We start from the raw sequence: 21,502 nt of genomic DNA, 5'->3' as shown, positions 1-21,502 counted from the left end.
CCCGACATGACCAGGAGGACACAGCAACAGCTGTAGCGCCTCCTAATCCATGTAAATATATATTCTGTAGTCATCTAAGTCAATCAAACAGTAAATCAAACAGTGAAGTAATTGACAATATAACTGTGTCATTATGTTTGTCTGTGTTTCTTAGCTGCCGAGCCATCAGATCAGGAGTTGCTGTCTATCTGCGTGGGTTTTGACCAAGGTACTCTATGTTATGGCACGTTATTGTTTATTTCTGTTGAGAAGAATATACATATGAAATGACTTTTCCCCTAATAACTATGTGTTGTTGTTAGCATTAACAGGATACACTTTAAAGTGGTAAGGTAAGTGGTCAAATTGTTAAAACACCTCCTAGCTGGGCTTAGAAATCACTAGAATTTCTAATTTTTGCATCCATTTTGCTTGCCATAGAAAAATCCTTCCTCATCTTTTTGTGGAATGAATTGTTTACTGTAGCTTGTCTTGTCACCATTCCAACCTGTATTTCAGTCTGCATCACTTTGATTGGCCTATTCTTTGCTTGTACATGTCTACCCACTATACATCTGTCGTTTGTAGCTTTTAAATGTAGATTGTGTTTAACCTAGATTCCTAACCTCTACCACTGATAACACTGATCAAAACTAAACCAAAGTGCATTGGCTGTCAACAGGCTGTTAACATGTTTTGAAGCTGAAGCTCTATTCTAATTGAATTATTTCACTTATTTCTCTGAAATATTTTGTGAGACTAACTCCTGTGCTCCTGTAGCAGTTCCTACTACTGTGCTAGCTCCTACTGCTCCCACTGCCACCGCACCCCCTGCTGTGCTAGCTCCTACTGCTCCCACTCCCACCGCGCCCCCTGCTGTGCTAGCTCCTACTGCCCCTCCTCAGCTCTGGTCAGCCTCCCAGCCAACAGCTGGACCACTACAGCCTGCTGCTGACGCTCAGGTAAACGTCTCACCTCAACTATGACTTGGCTATTTCATTTCACTTTTGGTTGTGTGGGGATGGAAAAGAAATGTATTGATTCTCTGCTCTGTTGCAGGTGCTTCTCCCTGAGGGATGGAAGCAGACCCTCCCAAAGGAGCAGCAAGAGTGGGTCAGTCGGGCCATTTTCATCAGGAACAAGCAGCTCAAATGTGTCCTGAAAAGCCAGCTTGAGCTGTGGTACTTCCCTCCTCTGCCTCCTAACATCAGCCATCAGCCTCCAGCTTCTCCCTCCGCCTACTTCCTCCGGCCATTCTGCCTCTGGATGCCCTACCGCCTGTGGGCCTTTAAGTTTGTGTGCACCCAGCCACGGTGCAAGCGTCAGAAGCTCACAGGCTGTGGGGTGTACAAGACAGTCCGGAGGGTGCTTGACATGGACGGCTGGTATTTTATGGGGACAGAGTACCTGGAGTGCCGCCTCTGTAAGAAGAAGCTAGCAGGATGGTCGCTGGATATCTTGGACCAGCTGGACGCAAGTCATCGCTCCATTTTCCCAGCCATCTTGACTTACAGGTTAGTAATTCACACCTCTGAAAATCAAAGCTCTTGTTCACTTTGAGGAAAAACAGAAAAAAGCACCATGGTGAGAAAAAGAGGCGGTCAGTAGGTTCTTGTCAACACTGAGGTTTTGATTTTTCAAAGCCCCATTGACATGTTAATTTGCTCTTTGCCCAGTTAAAATGTTAATGAGCTCTTTGATCTGATTTTCTGACCTTTGATCTCTTATCAGGAACTGCCCAAACAAAGCAAAGTGTTTCAAAGTCACCCTTTCCCAAGCCCCTCCTTCCCTTATCAAAGTGTTTCTAGAACCCCCCTCCACACACTCCTCACCCTCTTCTCCTCCTTTTCCCCCAATTGTCTCTGTGTATTAGGCTGTCATGTGACCTGAAGGTGGTCAGGCTGATGAGAGAGAGGACACTGGGGAACAGTGTGACCAGGCTGTACAACCAGCTGAGGGAGCAGCACAGCCTGACCTGGATGAGTCGGACCCTGTACTACCTGTCCGTCTGTGACCACTTTGTAGTCCCAGGTGCCGCACCACTGAGGGTAACACCTCCTCCTCCCTTTTTGGATGTGCCCTCAGCCCAGTGGCTGCTGACTGTCCACGGCTACGACGTTCTGTTCCAGCTGGAGGACTTCAAGGCCAGAGTCACCTCCATCTTTGGGTCCATCCTGAAGATGGATTCAACCAAGAAGGTGATTCAAGATGTTTTGACCAGAAATAATACTAGTTAGTTAGAGACAATCAAATGAATAATCATTTATTATGACTTATTTTATGAATAAATGTATTGTGAAACTTTGTGTCCACTCACTGACATGACTGTGTTTGTCTGTCTTGTCTGTGTTTGTTTGACTCCCCTCAGGTGACCAAGAAACTAGCTGGGGCAGCACACGGGACAGCAGCGCGGGCCACAAATGTGGGCAATGAGTACGGCCAGGTGCTCATTACGGTCCTCACTGACAGCGAAGGAGAGGGCCTGCTCGACATGGCAGCTGGCCTCCAGCAGCGCTACAGTAGAGCTGGAGTGGCACCTCCCAAGCTGCTCTATGTCAACCGGGACTGCTGCGCCCTGATGGGAAAGGGGAAGACGGCAGCCATGTTCAGCCAGTGGGATGAACTCATCGTCCGGCTGGATGTGGGGCACCTCATCCGTCGCTTTGCTCGGGGAGTGACAACAGAGAGCCATCCTCTGTATGCTCTCTTTTTGCGGCGGCTCTCCTCCTGCATGTTGGTGTGGTGTGCAGAGGATGTGGAGCGCCTGCGTGAGGCCAAGCGAGGTGAGCTCAAGGGGAGCCGCATCACGGGTCTCAGCGACGCACAGGTCATGAAAAGGATCAGCCTGAAGGAGATGGCTCGGCACTGTCGTCGCCGCACGCGCGGGGCGGAGGAGACCGAGCGTCTCATCGGGGAGCTCCTGGAGACCTTCATCGATGCCACAGACACCCTGGGCGTCCGGCTCCTGGACCGTGACCGAATGCAGGCCATCTGGCAGACCCAGAGACGACACCTGGTCTGTATTCAGGACCCCCCTGGTGTCAGCATCTACACCAAGGGCAAGGACGTGACCATGGGAGGGGTCATCCTGCATGTGTTGCGTTGCGCCCGTGAGTCCACCTCCCTGGAGTCTTTCCACCTCCACCTCAACTGCTTCATTCCTGGTATGTTAAATGTAAAACTGGATCATGTTGTTACGTCATGTTGTGTGTTAACAACTGTGTGCATGTGAGGAGTTATTATTTATTGTTGTTGTTGTCGTCATTTATAGGAACAAGTGCGTCTGCCGAGCACTTTCAGGCCTACCTCCTTGAAGGGTTGGTTCGGTGGAATGAGGACCGTGCAGAAGCTGCAGCGGAGGGGGGGGGACAGAAGCAGACCCTGCACTGCTATGATGGTGTAGCCCAGCACGCCATCAATGAGCTGAGCCAGAAGCTCCTGGGCCGCAGTCTTGTGAAGGATCACACAAGGCCTGCAAAGTACACTGGTATGTATTTCTAAATTATACAATTATACACACACTAAAACATGTACAGTTCTGTTTATGTACAGCTCTCTTTTTTTTGTTGTCTCTCTGTTTAAGGGGAACTCATTGGGGTCGAATATCTCTTCTCCCAGACCCATGGTGACCAGAGGTTGGAGTCCAACCTCGGTAAGGACCCGGATGTCCCAGACGGGACACCTGATCTATTTGAGGGAGGAGAGGGAGAGGAGGATGACCTGAGAGAGCTTGAGGAGGAGGATGACCCCACCGTGTCCTTGCCCGACCTCGATGACCATCTCCCACCAGTCCCTCCACTCAGGAAGGCCGCTCCACCGCCCACTCAACCCAACCCATCCCAGGTACCTGTCGTCACACCCCCTGATGACACTATGGAGGAGATGGACACTGCACCAGCTGCCAGTCAGGACCCAGAGGATGACGTAAGTGCCTATCCACATCCTAAACAGCTCTCTCAAGTTTCTTTCCATTCATAACTATTAATCTGACTATTAATCCAACCCTTCCCCACGACTCTTCTAATTTCCAGGAGTACATAGGACCTGGTGGGGTTAGTGGATACCAGCACGTGGTCCTCCTGGCCAAGAGTCTGCTGAGGCTGCTGGAGGGGCCATGGATCTCTAATAGGCAAATAGAGGTGATCATGGCTCTCTGGGGAAATCTTCCGGAGAGAGACAAGGCGGCAGTCTCTTACCCCGAGAGGTTCCGGGACCGAGTCCTGCAGGGGAGCTTCAACAATTCAAAGAGCTCAACCGTGACGGGGGAAGAGATTATGAAGCGGTACGTACTGCACATTGTTCTAAACTCACTACACACATAAAGACATAAGTGTATTTCTCATTAACGTGATGTTTCCTTTTGTTAACTTAATCTACCTTCAGCTCCCTGCTTGGCCAAGGCTCTGGACCTGCTCAGTGGCCCAACACCAGCCGGACAGTGGAGGCCATTTTTGTGGAGCTGTGCCACAAACACCCTGCTGGCAAGACGGTTCTTGGTAACCGGGTCAACAGGTGGGCTGCTATCCTGGGGGACTACAGGAGAATCAGGACCATGGTGCTGAGCAGCCCAAACCTCAATACCCACACAAGGCTGCAACTGTTCCAGGTCAACAAGCTGACCTTGACACAGTGGTAAGTTTAAAAAATATATTTTGGTATATTTTATGTGTAGTTCACTGGGTGACAGTGTTCCTGACAACAGTAAACATATTTCACGTTTTTCACACAGGTACAACAAACGGATATCCTCTATGGAGAGAGTGGCCCTGCACCAGAACCGTGACAGCATGACTGCAGAGAGGGAGGAGTCAGGCCCCTTCCACACTGCAGTCTGGAGCACTTCACCGCTGCCAGCCCCATCAACCAGCAGCACCTACCAGCTGCCAGAGGACAGAACTGGGCAGGCTACACAGCGTGGCAGAGCAGCCACTTGTCAGCCACTGCCACCTCTACCGCCACCCAGTCTGCCTACCACCTCCCTCCCTTTAACGCCAGTCTCCCAAGACCTGCCCTCGACCTCCACTCCTCTTCCCTCTCCTCCTGCTGGTGGACCCAAGGTCTCCAGGACCACTGAATGGAGAAGGAAGAAGAAGCTGGAGTCTGGTATTAAAGTCAGAGCGCACAAGCCATACGAAGGCTACAAGTGCTCTAAATGTGGCAAGCCGAAAACTGCAGAGTTTGGACACAGTATGTATGATTCTGTGAGATTCTGTGCCGCTTCCTCTGGCGGCCAAACTGTGGAGGAGTGGCTGGCACTCATGAGGGCCCAGCATGGTGCTAGCAAAGGCCAGTAAACTCTGACTGACTGACTGATTGGTGTGTCAATTGTAAAGTCGTTTTTGTACATATGTTCTTTGTTGTTGTTGTTTTTTTAAAGATTGTTAATCTCTTGTACATTTAGCTCATTTCAAATCATCTTAACTTGTACAGTAAGTGTAGGGGACATTATGCTGGGTTGTTTCACATGTAACATTCCCTGTGAAATAAATAATAATTGAATGCAAGCACTTTTTCTCCCTTAAATTCATTTTGATTTATTGTCATACTCTTTAAAGTTCAACAAATAAAAAGACAAGTAAATCTGTCATAATTTTCTTAGTCAATAAACACACTGTTTACAGAGTTGTAACACAAAAACAATAATACAGTCAAGTTCTACTCAGAGATTTGAGATGACCAGCAGATACTACAGGTGACAGCAGGGAGTCAAACCCGCCCATCCCCCAGTGCCCCTTGTGACGCCCACTAATCTCTGATTGGTTGCTGCACACCTTTACTTGTTGAAGTTTGGGATAGTCTCAGGGAGAGTCTCAGTTTGCCCAGATCTATTAGTCAAGATGGATGCAGTTTTCAATAGGCCAGGCTTTGGGAATATTATCAATGCAGTCCATAACTCTACAGACCGTAAACAAAGAAGGTAACTTGTTTTAACATGATTTTTTATCCACCCTTTTCAGTGTATCTGCTAATTCTAAATCTCACAGCTACATGGGCTGGATAAGGCAGCTCAACACCTTGCCTGGGACAAGAATGCTTAACTACAATAATACACTGCTCAAAAAAATAAAGGGAACACTTAAACAACACAATGTAACTCCAAGTCAATCACACTTCTGTGAAATCAAACTGTCCACTTAGGAAGCAACACTGATTGACAATAAATTTCACATGCTGTTGTGCAAATGGAATAGACAACAGGTGGAAATTATAGGCAATTAAGAATGCGTGCTTAACAACAATATATTTTGAAATTGATCAGAGGAGGAGGAAAGCACAAAGGCCCAACTGGAGTTGAAAAGAATAAAAAGGCAGCCGAGGGAAAGAGAGGAGAGAGCCCAGCGGCATGCTGGGAAATACAAGGACCCACCTCCACACCTGACATGTTGCCGTCCATGGTGGCCTCCAGTTCTGAACAGGCGGTTCCCCAAAGGTGAGTTCTTTATTTTAAAAAATCTATATATTTTTTTTATTCCATAAATTTAGTTCATCTTACAAAAATAAACAATCCAAACAATAAATAATCAATACAAACTTAAGTTAAGGAAAAGAAAAACAATCAATTACCCAGAAAATGAATGCGTTTGTTCAAATAACATGTAACAATCATGTTTAAATATAGCAATATATTGTGTGGTGTGTTCATTAAGACACTAATGCCCTTTTGTTCTTCTGTAGACAAGAAACCGATACCAGCTCCAACCGGAAGGTTGTCCCCCCTCCCCGGTCCCCCCTCTCCTCCCCCACACCTGAAATTCAGCCGTCCATGTTGGCCCCCAGTTCTGAACAGACACCCCCCCCAAAGGTGAGTTCTCTTAAATTCACATTTGTGTGTTTGACTATAGCAATTTCCCTTTGTGTAATGTGTTAGACTAAGCCACTACCTGTGTTTCCTCTGTAGACAAGAAGCTGAAGCCAGCTCCATCAACAATCAACAAGGGGGTCAGGAGGAAAGATAAGCGGCGCCCACCAACAAGCAAACCCCCTATTGCTAGAGTTGCTTCCACCCTCACAAAAGGTCTCCCCTTGACCAGTTACACAGGTTTGAGGAGGAGAATTGCACAGGCTGGTCATGGACCTGTGACGAAGAGGAGGTTTCCTGTTGCTTTCCCCTGCAAGATATGTGGCAAGCCTAAAAGAAAATAATTTGGCCACAGCCAGTACAGGGGAGAGCACTTCTGTGAGGCAGCAGGGGGAGGTAAAACTGCTGTTGAGTGGTTGGAGGAGAAGAGAGGGCCTCGGGTGCCAAGGACCACAGCATGGAGGCGAAGGAAGGAGTTGGAGGGTCGTCGTAAATAGTTCTGTAATATCTAAGAAAAATGTTAAGTTAGTTGTGTAATATGTTTAATAGTTATGTTTAATATGTAAATAGTTAAATTAAAGATTTGTTTTCTGTTTTCTTGGTTGATAAATAAAGTAGAGCTTGAGAGCCTAAAACTATCCTGTTGTAGTAAAAATTGATCATTTATTATTGTTTTTTGGGAAGAACATGGCTACTTAATATACACCTGTAGCCACTCCTACTGTGTAGCCACTCCTGCTCTGTTTTGACTTTCTTAAAGGCCCAGTGTGCCTATTTCACGTGTTTTGACAATAGGCACACTGGGCCTTGACAGGTATTTTTGAGCAATTTTTGGGGTAATGTACAGTCTTATTAAGATGCTCAAAGTGCCCTGTGGATACCCCAGGGGCCACCTATACAATCACCCAGGATCTTCATTCAAGGGTGATGCTACTCGGTGAGTTTCTGAGGTAATTTTGCTTAATTTGCAACAAATTTAACGTTGACGACTATAAATGTGATGAAATATGACAATAACACGTCTAGTCAACCGACTTGTTTGACTACAGAAGCTACCCATATTGTGTAATTTAACAACGTTCGTAGATCGCTAGCTACTGTAGCTTGCTGCTGCACAGGCAAGTTAGCATTGGCTATACAAATGATGACTAAATGTGATGAAATATGACATGTCTAGCCAACAGACTTGTTTGACTACAGGGTCCACCCAAATTGTGTAATTTAAAAACCTCTCTTGGGTAGGAGACAGTATTTTCACCTCCGTCTTCAGGCATTGTTTCAGGCTTTTACTCTGAAATATTAGGGAGATACACCACTTTCAATGAGTGGACAGTGGAAATGTCACCCACCCGGTGTACAGCTGTACACCGAGACCGGCAAAATCACCAAGGGCGGCGTAATTTTGCCGGTTTATCGCTGTGCACGGGGCTCCACATCCTTGGAGTCATTCCACCTCAACCGGTTCATCCCAGGTAATTGTCATTGCGGAGCTTAAAATAATCGACTCTGTCAATCACCATATTCTTATCGGCAGACTCAATAGCCTCGGTTTTTCTAATGACTGCCTTGCCTGGTTCACCAACTACTTTGCAGACAGAGTTCAGTGTGTCAAATCGGAGGGCATGTTGTCCGGTCCTCTGGCAGTCTCTATGGGGGTACCACAGGGTTCAATTCTCGGGCCGACTCTTTTCTCTGTATACATCAATGATGTTGCTCTTGCTGCGGGCGATTCCCTGATCCACCTCTACGCAGACGACACCATTCTGTATACTTCCGGCCCTTCCCTGGACACTGTGCTATCTAACCTCCAAACGAGCTTCAATGCCATACAACACTCCTTCCGTGGCCTCCAACTGCTCTTAAACGCTAGTAAAACCAAATGCATGCTTTTCAACCGTTCGCTACCTGCACCCGCACGCCCGACTAGCATCACCACCCTGGACGGTTCCGACCTAGAATATGTGGACATCTATAAGTACCTAGGTGTCTGGCTAGACTGCAAACTCTCCTCCCAGACTCATATCAAACATCTCCAATCCAAAATCAAATCTAGAGTCGGCTTTCTATTCCGGAACAAAGCCTCCTTCACTCACGCCGCCAAACTTACCCTAGTAAAACTGACTATCCTACCGATCCTCGACTTCGGCGATGTCATCTACAAAATAGCTTCCAATACTCTACTCAGCAAACTGGATGCAGTTTATCACAGTGCCATCCGTTTTGTTACTAAAGCACCTTATACGACCCACCACTGCGACCTGTATGCCCTAGTCGGCTGGCCCTCGCTACATGTTCGTCGTCAGACCCACTGGCTCCAGGTCATCTACAAGGCTATGCTAGGTAAAGTGCCGCCTTATCTCAGTTCACTGGTCACGATGGCTACACCCACCCGTAGCACGCGCTCCAGCAGGTGTATCTCACTGATCATCCCTAAAGCCAAAACCTCATTTGGACGCCTTTCCTTCCAGTTCTCTGCTGCCTGCGACTGGAACAAATTGCAAAAATCTCTGAAGTTGGAGACTTTTATCTCCCTCAACAACTTTAAAAATCTGCTATCCGAGCAGCTAACCGATCGCTGCAGCTGTACATAGTCCATCTGTAAACTACCCACCCAATTTTACCTACCTCACCCCCATACTGCTTTTATTTATTTACTTTTCTGCTCTTTTGCACACCAGTATCTCTTCTTGCACATGATCATCTGATGATTTATCACTCCAGTGTTAATCTGCTAAATTGTAATTATTCGATTTATTGCCTACCTCATGCCTTTTGCACACATTGTATATAGATTCTCTTTTTTCTACCATGTTATTGACTTGTTTATTGTTTACTCCATGTGTAACTCTGTGTTGTTGTCTGTTCACACTGCTATGCTTTATCTTGGCCAGGTCGCAGTTGCAAATGAGAACTTGTTCTCAACTAGCCTACCTGGTTAAATAAAGGTGAAATAAAAAATAAAAAAAATAAATGCTTCATGTTTAATGTTAACAGCAACAGCTCTCCCACCCTAATCATGCATTGTTCTCTCAGGTACCAGGGCAAATGCCATGCATTTCCAGGCATTCCTGTTGGATGGACTGGTGAGGTGGAACGAGGACCGTGCACATGCGGCAGTGGAGGGAAAGAACAGGCAGTCCCTGCTCTCCTACAGTGGCCACCTGCAGCACATCCTTAACCTGAGCAGCCAAAGGGTGCTTGGCAAGGAACAGGTTAAGGACTACTCCAAGCCTAGCGAGTACACGGGTAAGTCGAGTAAGAGAACGAACATTTACATCAATCGCATTAGTTACATCCCATTAACACTTCCCTACTCTGCTTTTTGCCTGTTTCTTTTGCTGTTGTTTTGTTGCTTTAATAGGGGAACTCCTCGGAGTGGAGTACCTGTACTCGCAGACTGGCAGAGTGTTGCAGGATGTCAGCGCGGACCCTGACCTTACGGAAGAGGCAGCCGCCGTCGAGCAGCTCGACGGCTTTCAGGAGGATGTGGACCCGACAGTCCACATCCCTCATGTCACACCTATGAGCGCCCCGTCCTTCAGCTCAGCGGCACCTCTGTCAGGGGAATCCGCTGACGCACCCAGGTCTGGGCCATCCAGTCCCACCGCCCCTGAAGACGGAAGTTTCGGGTGTCTAATACCAAGGATGCCATCAGCTGAGTGCATACATTTTAGAAAGCTCACAACACAAGAGTTCTTTTACTTTTTTTATCCATTAGTGTGATTTTCAGTTAGTTACACATTGTAAAATAACATTTTTCTTTTGTAGAAACATCTTAAGTGTTACCCCTAAATGTGTGACGTTGTCTCTTTATCTTCAGGGGGAGACTAAAGGCCCTGATGCAATGCCAGGCTACCAGCATGTCCGCAGGCTTGCCAGGGCCTTGGTGGGGGTGAGGAACCGCCAGGGGCTGTCGGACCGTAGGGTAGACGGTCTGGTGGTGCTGTGGCTGGCGCTGCCAGACTTTGACAAGCAACACTTGATCTACCCTGCCCGACACCAGGAGAGGATCGTTCAGGGGCGGTTCAAGGCAACGAAGGGGAAGTCGTCCATTGTCGTCGGAAAAGACTCTCTCCAATGGTATGTTGTTAGTGTTCATATCCTCCACCTTACTATTATATTGCCTGCCTCTACATTAAATGCTTATGAAGGTCAGGCGATGGCTATCATTATTTTTCAATGTTCTCTAATTATTTATCTCCTCTGTTTCAGTTGCCTTCTTGGACTCAACTCGGGCCCTGCAAATTGGCCGGGCACCAGCCGTTTGGTGGAGGCCATTTCCAGTCAGCTCTGCCAAATCCATCCCAGCGCCATCAGCCTACTTTATGATACAGAATTCAGGGATGTGTACTGAACCTGTACCCATAATAAAACAAAGTGCTCTATGGTCAAATGCATCTAAAGGCTTTAATGAAGTGGCATCTGCATTCATATAGATGATTTTGCAATAGTCTAGGACCAGTAAGAACATAGATTGAACTATCTGCCTTGTATTATTAAGCAAGAGGCCTGACCTATTTCTATAGAAGAAGCCCCTTTTGATTTTCAGCATCTTAATTAACTCATCATTATGTTTTTTTAAAAGACAACTTAACGTATTTACTGATACACCACCGTACTAGGGACGTACACTTCAATCATTAGAATAATTTTTGTGTACTCTAGAAAACAACATACTTAGTTTTCCATGTATTCAATAATAATTTAAGGTCAAAGGTTTTCTGCAAAATATTGAAAGCATAATGTAGTTCAGATAGAGTATGATCAGCAGGGCGGGCGATAGAGTACTCAACGGTATTGTCTGCATACAGGTGCAGGTAAAACATTATTATTATATATTTCTGACAAAACAATATTATTCATGTATGAAATAGTTGTTTATTAGACATTCTAACATAACACAATATCTAGATACTAAAACATGTATATGCAACATTTGAACAACAATTTCGACCCCCTCGGGTTATAAAGTATATGACATGACGACACATTGGCTATTTTACTATTCCTTTTTTATTTACATGTTTATAATTCGAAAGTATATTTTTAGAGTGGAGGGAAATATGTTTTATGTTAAACTGTAGAGAACAAGAACCTTTGGTGAATCAATTAGTCACTGATGTTTTATATACAGTACCACACATATCCAGAAGGCTCGTTCTGACAATAAACAAGAACTTTTAATGTTACAAACGAGGATGTCAAGACAGGTCCGTACTGTAGTACTACGCTATTACACTGTTATGTACTACTAATGTTCTAGTATCTAGGATGTAACGGAATATCTATAGGGGGGAACATGTACAAGATATAACACATTCCCCACAGCATCGAAGGATGCTGACAATGACATTGTATTATGTGAAAGTATTTCAATTTCTTACACATTTGTTTTAATACTTGTGAGTTGTAGACATATTTTTGATTTAGTTCAGCGTTGAGTCGTTTGTTTTACATGTAATCTAAGATCTTCACAACCTAATACATATACAACTTTTTTCATTCCCCCCATGGCTATATAAACCCAACTCTAGGTTTCATTTGCATTATAATAATGATTTACAAATGAAAAAGTCAATAGTTAATTGACTATTATGTAATTGTTGATTAGATTCTTTTTCATTATTTAGCCAATTTTCTCAACTGTGACCCCCTTGCTTTTATGGTTTATAGCAGGGGTGTCAAACTCAAATACCCAGTGGGCCAAAATGTAAAACCTGAACAAAGTCGCGGGCCAACATTGAACAAATGAACCTTTTAATATGGACCCAAACAAGTTTTGCTTTAACATTGAATATGGAACAAGCATCGCTTATTACCATACAATATATAATTTAATAGTGGAGACATGCAAAATCGAATTTTAAAAGAAAAAACATCAAGGGCATTAATTTATTAAATAAATAAAATTTAAATAAAAATCGTATGCCTCTTTTCTATTTGCAGCCTTCTGATTTAAATACCAAAATAAACTTTTTCCACTGGCTAATAATTTTACAAATAAAATGATAATAAATTAATCAACCATTCAAGCCCATGCCTTGTAGCAAGAAAAAGTGCACAAAGAAAACGTTAATTATTGCACACTGATCTAATCTGATGTGCCCAAGCCAGATACCTGGCATCTCTTCTTGGATGCTAGTTCATCAATGTCTGGGCTCAGGCTCTGAGCTGAAGAAATCTACTGTGTTCCTGCTCAGGCTCACGTTTGAAAATGCTTACTTTTTCTCTGGGCATACAAGGTCACAAACTTTCATCATGCACTTTTTCACGAACTCTCGCTCATTAAAGGGCCGGGCTGATTTTGCGATCTCTGCTGCCACTATATAACTAGCCTTTACAGCAGCCTCACTTTGTGATGTGGCTTTTTTGAACATATTCTGTTGTGAAACCAAACTTCTTTTCATCTCCTCTACTTTCTGGCTCCTTTGAGTCATGTCCAGGTCCTTGTATTTGTCATGGTGTTTCGTTTCATAGTGTCGTCTAATGTTGTACTCCTTACTTACAGCCACGTTGACTCCACAAACAAGACAAACAGGTTTGTCTTTTACATATGTAAACAGATATTCTGCTTCCCACTTGTCCAGAAAGCTCCTGTTTTCAGCCTTTCTTTTAGCGCGCTGACAGTTGTAGCGTCTATGTTGCTATGACTTCTGTCACAGAGGAGAGGGTGTTTCTGGGTCGTGTCCTGATTGGCGCGCGAAAACAACAGCAGAGCATTATGGGATTCGTAGTATTAGCGGTGAATGCGCTGTATAATAGCGGTGGGCCAGCTCTAGTAGTAATTTGGTATTGTCTCGCGGGCCAAATATAATTACCCCGCGGGCCAAATTTGGCTCGCGGGCCAGAGTTTGACACCCATGGTTTATAGGTATCCTCTGCTAGTCCTAAATCCAGACAAAGTCCAAACATATGTGATTGTTATAAAGGGTCTACGTTGAGGGGGAACAAACATATGTGTTCCTGGAAGGGTGAGCTTTCAGGAATGGGGTCACAATAAATATGCTAGAAGCGATAGAAACAAGGATATATTTCCCAGGAACTAATAGTGTATATCATTGGTAATTCACGGTATCATGGTTCAATGATACGTGGTCCATTCTGCGGACTGAGAATAAAAATACTTTGCAGAACACAAACATTTAGATTGTATACATTGTTGCTTTGGCAATGTTGACACAATGTTTTTCATGCCAATAAAGCAGCTTCAATTTGAAAAAATATATATAATTTGAGAAAAGACAGAGAGAAAGGAGAGAGAGAGATAAAAGAACGACAAGAGAGTCTGTCGTTCATGTCCCGCCTCCCCCAAAATCCACGGAGAAGTTCTTTGCAGTTAGTTCTCCATCATTCCGAGTACTTGTGAGAAAGATAGTTGTAAAGGTAACGTTAGCTATATTTCATCGCGGATTTCGGAACACAGTTGTGTATTTAGGTGAATTAAGGTGAGTTTCAGTCGTTGATTTAGTTGTCATCACGTATTTCAGGAAACATTTGGATTAATTAATGTGAGTTTCAGTCGTGGTCGTAAAGGTAACGTTAGCTATATTTCATGGCGGATTTCAGAACACAGTTTCAGTCAATATAAGTGAGTTTCAGTCAATTTTCTTGAAAACGAGACCTGTCGCTAGCTAATAATGTGTAATAAAGGGCGGTAATAATTGATAGTTAGCTGGCTAACTAGTTAACGTTATATATTAATATATTTAGCCAACGTAGTTAACGTGCAGTGTTAACTTAGTGTACTACAACGCACACTTGCCAGCTAGCTAAGGTTATATGGAGAATACAAGGAACATTTAACGCTGTATGGGCCAGCTAGCTAACTTTATATGTAGAATGAAATGGACATTTAACACTGTATGGGCCAGCTAGCTAACGTTATATGTAGAATGAAATGGACATTTAACGCTGTATGGGCCAGCTAGCTAACGTTATATGTAGAATGAAATGGACATTTAACGCTGTATGGGCCAGCTGGCTAACTTTATATGTAGAATGAAATTGACATTTAACGCTGTATGGGCTCTACTGTAAGCAGGGTAACTATGTGGTCCACTGCGTATTGCTGTCAACAAATAACATGTGTGTGAATAACCTCTCTTAATGAAAGGAAGAATGGATTACGTTCACACCCCTGCTTTCCGCTTGGAGCCCTCTGGTGCCCTCACCCTGAGGGCATCTGAAGAGGCTGCCAGGGTTGCCAGGACCATCCAGGAGGAAGAGTGTACAGGTGTAGTCCGGGTGCTGAAGCCACGACAAGTGAAGGAGAAGGCAAAGGCTTGTGTGGTAGCCAGAGGGGGTGACCCGGATGATAGCCGACTGGTGGACAGTGAGAGTGCCATCCAGTTCGGCAAATACCGGGGTCAAACCTTCAAGTGGCTGCTAAGCCACGATGTCGGCTATGCCGTCATGGTCTTGGCTTCTCACCAGCAAGAGAGGGAGATGGGGGACACAAACACGTCTTCTGAAATGGCCAACAAGGACCGGTTTGACTGGTACTCTTTTCCTTAAATAGTTGTAATTTTATAAGAATGAAATCAGTCAGAATCACAATACAATTTATAACATTTTCCCAACCATCCGGACAGGTATACCAACCTGTTTCCTGAGGTCCAGAAGGCAGTGGAGGAACGCAGGGTACGGGACGGGACCTTGCCCCCCCGACCTGACCAGGAGGACACAGCAACAGCTGTAGCGCCTCCTAATCCATGTAAATATATATTCTGTAGTCATCTAAGTCAATCAAACAGTAAATCAAACAGTGAAGTAATTGACAATATAACTGTGTCATTATGTTTGTCTGTGTTTCTTAGCTGCCGAGCCATCAGATCAGGAGTTGCTGTCTATCTGCGTGGGTTTTGACCAAGGTACTCTATGTTATGGCACGTTATTGTTTATTTCTGTTGAGAAGAATATACATATGAAATGACTTTTCCCCTAATAACTATCTGTTGTTGTTAGCATTAACAGGATACACTTTAAAGTGGTAAGGTAAGTGGTCAAATTGTTAAAACACCTCCTAGCTGGGCTTAGAATTCACTAGAATTTCTCATTTTTGCATCCATTTTGCTTGCCATAGAAAAATCCTTCCTCATCTTTTTGTGGAATGAATTGTTTACTGTAGCTTGTCTTGTCACCATTCCAACCTGTATTTCAGTCTGCATCACTTTGATTGGCCTATTCTTTGCTTGTACATGTCTACCCACTATACATCTGTCGTTTGTAGCTTTTAAATGTAGATTGTGTTTAACCTAGATTCCTAACCTCTACCACTGATAACACTGATCAAAACTAAACCAAAGTGCATTGGCTGTCAACAGGCTGTTAACATGTTTTGAAGCTGAAGCTCTATTCTAAATGAATTATTTCACTTATTTCTCTGAAATATTTTGTGAGACTAACTCCTGTGCTCCTGTAGCAGTTCCTACTGCTCCCACTGCCACCGCATCCCCTGCTGTGCTAGCTCCTACTGCTCCCACTCCCACTGCGCCCCCTGCTGTGCTAGCACCTACTGCCCCTCCTCAGCTCTGGTCAGCCTCCCAGCCAACAGCTGGACCACTACAGCCTGCTGCTGACGCTCAGGTAAACGTCTCACCTCAACTATGACTTGGCTATTTCATTTCACTTTTGGTTGTGTGGGGATGGAAAAGAAATGTATTGATTCTCTGCTCTGTTGCAGGTGCTTCTCCCTGAGGGATGGAAGCAGACCCTCCCAAAGGAGCAGCAAGAGTGGGTCAGTCGGGCCATTTTCATCAGGAACAAGCAGCTCAAATGTGTCCTGAAAAGCCAGCTTGAGCTGTGGTACTTCCCTCCTCTGCCTCCTAACATCAGCCATCAGCCTCCAGCTTCTCCCTCCGCCTACTTCCTCCGGCCATTCTGCCTCTGGATGCCCTACCGCCTGTGGGCCTTTAAGTTTGTGTGCACCCAGCCACGGTGCAAGCGTCAAAAGCTCACAGGCTGTGGGGTGTACAAGACAGTCCGGAGGGTGCTTGACATGGACGGCTGGTATTTTATGGGGACAGAGTACCTGGAGTGCCGCCTCTGTAAGAAGAAGCTAGCAGGATGGTCGCTGGATATCTTGGACCAGCTGGACGCAAGTCATCGCTCCATTTTCCCAGCCATCTTGACTTACAGGTTAGTAATTCACACCTCTGAAAATCAAAGCTCTTGTTCACTTTGAGGAAAAACAGAAAAAAGCATCATGGTGAGAAAAAGAGGCGGTCAGTAGGTTCTTGTCAACACTGAGGTTTTGATTTTTCAAAGCCCCATTGACATGTTAATTTGCTCTTTGCCCAGTTAAAATGTTAATGAGCTCTTTGATCTGATTTTCTGACCTTTGATCTCTTATCAGGAACTGCCCAAACAAAGCAAAGTGTTTCAAGGTCACCCTTTCCCAAGCCCCTCCTTCCCTTATCAAAGTGTTTCTAGAACCCCCCTCCACACACTCCTCACCCTCTTCTCCTCCTTTCCCCCCCAATTGTCTCTGTGTATTAGGCTGTCCTGTGACCTGAAGGTGGTCAGGCTGATGAGAGAGAGGACACTGGGGAACAGTGTGACCAGGCTGTACAACCAGCTGAGGGAGCAGCACAGCCTGACCTGGATGAGTCGGACCCTGTACTACCTGTCCGTCTGTGACCACTTTGTAGTCCCAGGTGCCGCACCACTGAGGGTAACACCTCTTCCTCCCTTTTTGGATGTGCCCTCAGCCCAGTGGCTGCTGACTGTCCACGGCTACGACGTTCTGTTCCAGCTGGAGGACTTCAAGGCCAGAGTCACCTCCATCTTTGGGTCCATCCTGAAGATGGATTCAACCAAGAAGGTGATTCAAGATGTTTTGACCAGAAATAATACTAGTTAGTTAGAGACAATCAAATGAATAATCATTTATTATGACTTATTTTATGACTTAATAAATGTATTGTGAAACTTTGTGTCCACTCACTGACATGACTGTGTGTTTGTCTGTCTTGTCTGTCTGTGTTTGTTTGACTCCCCTCAGGTGACCAAGAAACTAGCTGGGGCAGCACACGGGACAGCAGCGTGGGCCACAAATGTGGGCAATGAGTACGGCCAGGTGCTCATTACGGTCCTCACTGACAGCGAAGGAGAGGGCCTGCTCGACATGGCAGCTGGCCTCCAGCAGCGCTACAGTAGAGCTGGAGTGGCACCTCCCAAGCTGCTCTATGTCACCCGGGACTGCTGCGCCCTGATGGGAAAGGGGAAGACGGCAGCCATTTTCAGCCAGTGGGATGAACTCATCGTCCGGCTGGATGTGTGGCACCTCATCCGTCGCTTTGTTGGGGGAGTGACAACAGAGAGCCATCCTCTGTATGCTCTCTTTTTGCGGCGGCTCTCCTCCTGCATGTTGGTGTGGTGTGCAGAGGATGTGGAGCGCCTGCTGGAGGCCAAGCGAGGTGAGCTCAAGGAGAGCCACATCACGGGGCTCAGTGACGCACAGGTGATGAAGAGGATCAGCCTGAAGGAGATGGCTCGGCACTGTCGTCGCCGCACGCGCGGGGCGGAGGAGACCGAGCGTCTCATCGGGGAGCTCCTGGAGACCTTCATCGATGCCACAGACACCCTGGGCGTCCGGCTCCTGGACCGTGACCGAATGCAGGCCATCTGGCAGACCCAGAGACGACACCTGGTCTGTATTCAGGACCCCCCTGGTGTCAGCATCTACACCAAGGGCAAGGACGTGACCAAGGGAGGGGTCATCCTGCCAGTGTTGCGTTGCGCCCGTGAGTATGGCACCCCATTCCCTACACTACTTTTGACCAGACCCCTTAGTAGGGGTCCAATGCTAATCTTCCCTGTATCGTTCCAATTTGAGTATACTACACTACACTACACTACACTACCCTACACTACACTACACTACCACTAACACTACCCTACCCTACACTACACTACACTACACTACACTACACTACCCTACACTACACTATCCTACACTACCCTACACTACACTACACTACACTACACTACACTACACTACACTACACTACACTACACTACACTACACTACACTACCCTACACTACCCTACTCTCCTCCAATCAGAGCTTCAGCTTGTTCCAAATTGGAGAAAGAGCGCAAAAAACAACCAATGAAGAGCCTAACTTGTTCCAAAAGTTTTTCAGCCAATCATGTTCCTCTGAAATTTTCCTAACGTCACTTCCTCAAAATCTTTTTCTAGGCAGCCATTGATTGAGCATACACACAGTGAGTATCTGAGGTAATTTTGCCTAATTTGCAAAGAATTTAACATCAACGACAATAAATGTGATGAAATATGACAATAACACGTCAAGCCAACCGAATTGTTTAACTACAGGGGCTACCCAAACGGTTTAATTTAACAATGTCTGTAGATCGCTAGCTACTGTAGCTATAGTAATAGTGTGCAGCATGCTGTTAGCATTGGCTCTAAAATATTTTTCTGACAGAAATTGATGATACCCGGTGAATATATGAGGGAAGTGTGCTTAGCTTGCAAAGAAATGAAAATAATCAACGAGTAGCACTCCAGTCAACCGAATTGTTTGACTACAGGGGCTACCCAAGCTGTGTAATTTAACAACGTGTTTATATCGCTAACTACTTTAAACTAGGTTTACAAAATCTCAAAAGTTTATTTGACCGCTGACAACCCTATAAAACCTTAGCTAAAATTTCTATCACCTCAAAGTTGGAATTGTATACTACTTAAATGTCTATTTTCCTTCGTTTTTTGATGGTATGCATTTGAAGTGTATGTAGTTGGATGCATTGTATGATATGTGACAACCTGGGGCAAACGTGTCTTTCTATGAATTTAACTAAACTGAATTTAACTGCATATAAGTTATTAACCCTGACCCGGCACCCCCCACCACACTGCTGAACCTAGCAGACCTATCAAGCAAACGTGAGTTCCTTTATATGTACCTAATATGGTTATGCTGTCGCTTGTCGCTGCACTCCTCACTCATGATAATAGTTTGTTTCTTGCCAATAAGATGGAAATTCCTAGGTTCCGGTTCACACCCTCGCAGGAGATGGTCCTCAGGGCCACACCCCAGGCAGTTAAAGTGGCCGCTGATGGCCCCCCTGCCTCGGGTGCTCAGGGCCCTCCTGTGAGGGCTAAGAAGTGGGAGGAAGTGGAGGCAGAGGCTCGAGCCCGCGTCGTCTCCGAGGGAGGTGACCCCGGTGCAGAGATGGTCATCCTGAGCCGGTGCACGGTTCAGTTCGGCAAGTACAGGGGTCAGACCTTCAAGTGGATGATGGAGAACGACGTGGGCTACATGGTGCACCTGGTAACGGTGCATCAGAAGGAGAGAGAGCGAGAGTGCAGCGTTTCCCAGCATCCCCTGATGGGCCAACAAGGACGCCTTGACTCGCTACTTGTGCGCCTATCCGGCCTTCGCTGAGATGGTCAGGTTCAACCGGGCGCACGAGGAAGCTAAAGTCCTGTCCTCCCAGTCAGGTGAGTTTGTTTAATTCTCCTCATTGTATGTAAGATGTAACTCTTTTGCTCTGACAGTTAATTGGTTCCCGTGCTGATTTCAGGCCAGGAGGGCAAGGCCCTTGTTGGCATCGGGAAGTACAAGTGGGACACGCTGCAGGACCTGTATGAGTCTACGGGTGCGGACAGGATAAGGTAATGGGTGCACGTGTTTTTTGTGTTTTCTATGTTCATGTCAGTGTGTTTTATGCAACATTTTACATCTGAAATGTTCCCTCTACTGTATCTCACAGATATGTCAGGAGCATGAGGACGCAGACACCCCGTTATCCTGGGAGTGCGATGGCTGCCTTGATTGGCTACATTCAGCGCAGAGACCAGGAGGGGGTAGCTGCTGTGGTCAGGCCCGCAGCAGCCAGCACCACCCCCGCCAGTAACACCCGGCCCAAGAGTGCGGCTACGTAAGTGTTACATATCATCTTAAAGGAAAATATACTTCCACTTGTTCCACACAGTTGGAAATGATGACATATATGCTATGTTTTGTTTTCAAAGGCCTCTTGGTCCTGATCTCTGCGTTCCTGGCAGGCGAAGATGAAGAAGCTAATGGCTTCTCAGCCTGCAGTTCAATGTGAGTGTCTAGTTACACATGTAAGATAATATGAACTTTTTGGATAAGCTGTGTAGCTCATAATCCTTTCTCTCTCCACGTGATATAGGGGTGTCTTTCCCTCGACCAGCACTGCCACCAACAGATCTATCGGACTCAGAGCTGGTCAAGGCAGCTGCTGACAGACACATGTATGTTTTTACGTCACTATTAATTGACAAAGGACATTTGATAAGTATTCAGTTAAAGTTTGCTGACATATTAAAGTGTGTTCAATGTTTCCTATCATCAGCCCAAGGAAATGTATTTGTTAAGAGTCATCTGTGTTTAGAGGAGAGTCACTGCATGTATGAACTATTAAATATCGTATCTTTCCACTGTAGCTGTCATCCTGTATGACACTGCAGTGAGAGAGTGAGAGTCTCCCTGATGAGTGGATTCTCCGTCAACTCATTCCTGCTTGCTGTATTATGGCTGGTCAAGTTGACTATTCACGGTAGGCCAAAACTACCCTCAGGCCACCGGGAAATGTCCCGGTGCTCCCGACAGCGTTGACCTACTATTAGCCGTTCTTATATGATATCAGACGCTGTTTCGCTCCGATGCTTTATCTGAGATTTATTTGTCTCTGTTGGCGTGCATCTAGGTCAAATAAATCATCTATA

At 45.6% G+C, this 21,502-nt stretch overlaps 2 protein-coding genes across 5 annotated transcripts; both read left to right on the top strand.

The window, feature by feature from the left end:
• Positions 1-713: 713 nt before the first annotated feature.
• On the top strand, positions 714-5,575 carry LOC129839739 (uncharacterized). Its single transcript, XM_055907342.1, has 9 exons — positions 714-941; positions 1,039-1,493; positions 1,853-2,177; positions 2,348-3,143; positions 3,251-3,466; positions 3,563-3,903; positions 4,011-4,261; positions 4,363-4,611; positions 4,709-5,575. The coding sequence occupies exons 2-9, from the start codon at positions 1,246-1,248 to the stop codon at positions 5,271-5,273; spliced, it is 2,991 nt and encodes a 996-aa protein (XP_055763317.1). The 5' UTR covers positions 714-941; positions 1,039-1,245; the 3' UTR covers positions 5,274-5,575.
• Positions 5,576-14,055: 8,480 nt separating this feature from the next.
• Positions 14,056-20,683, top strand: LOC129839740 (uncharacterized). Of its 4 annotated transcripts, none has more exons than XM_055907344.1 (9): positions 14,056-14,223; positions 14,892-15,276; positions 15,370-15,491; positions 15,595-16,363; positions 16,461-16,915; positions 17,276-17,600; positions 17,781-20,248; positions 20,332-20,422; positions 20,521-20,683. In XM_055907344.1, exons 4-7 carry the CDS (start codon positions 16,139-16,141, stop codon positions 18,666-18,668), a joined length of 1,893 nt encoding a protein of 630 aa, XP_055763319.1. In that variant the 5' UTR covers positions 14,056-14,223; positions 14,892-15,276; positions 15,370-15,491; positions 15,595-16,138; the 3' UTR covers positions 18,669-20,248; positions 20,332-20,422; positions 20,521-20,683. The 4 variants fall into 4 exon arrangements, with proteins under 4 accessions (XP_055763319.1, XP_055763320.1, XP_055763318.1 ...); XM_055907345.1 differs by lacking the exon at positions 14,056-14,223 and having other exon boundaries at positions 14,279-15,276; positions 15,595-15,648; positions 15,743-16,363; XM_055907347.1 differs by lacking the exon at positions 14,056-14,223 and having other exon boundaries at positions 14,280-15,276; positions 17,781-18,522; positions 18,980-20,248.
• The last annotated feature ends 819 nt before the right edge of the window (positions 20,684-21,502 follow it).

The sequence above is a fragment of the Salvelinus fontinalis genome, chromosome 40 (genome assembly GCF_029448725.1).
Source record: "Salvelinus fontinalis isolate EN_2023a chromosome 40, ASM2944872v1, whole genome shotgun sequence".
Taxonomy (NCBI): Eukaryota; Metazoa; Chordata; class Actinopteri; order Salmoniformes; family Salmonidae; genus Salvelinus; species Salvelinus fontinalis.
This window is presented reverse-complemented; position numbering and strand designations above follow the sequence as displayed.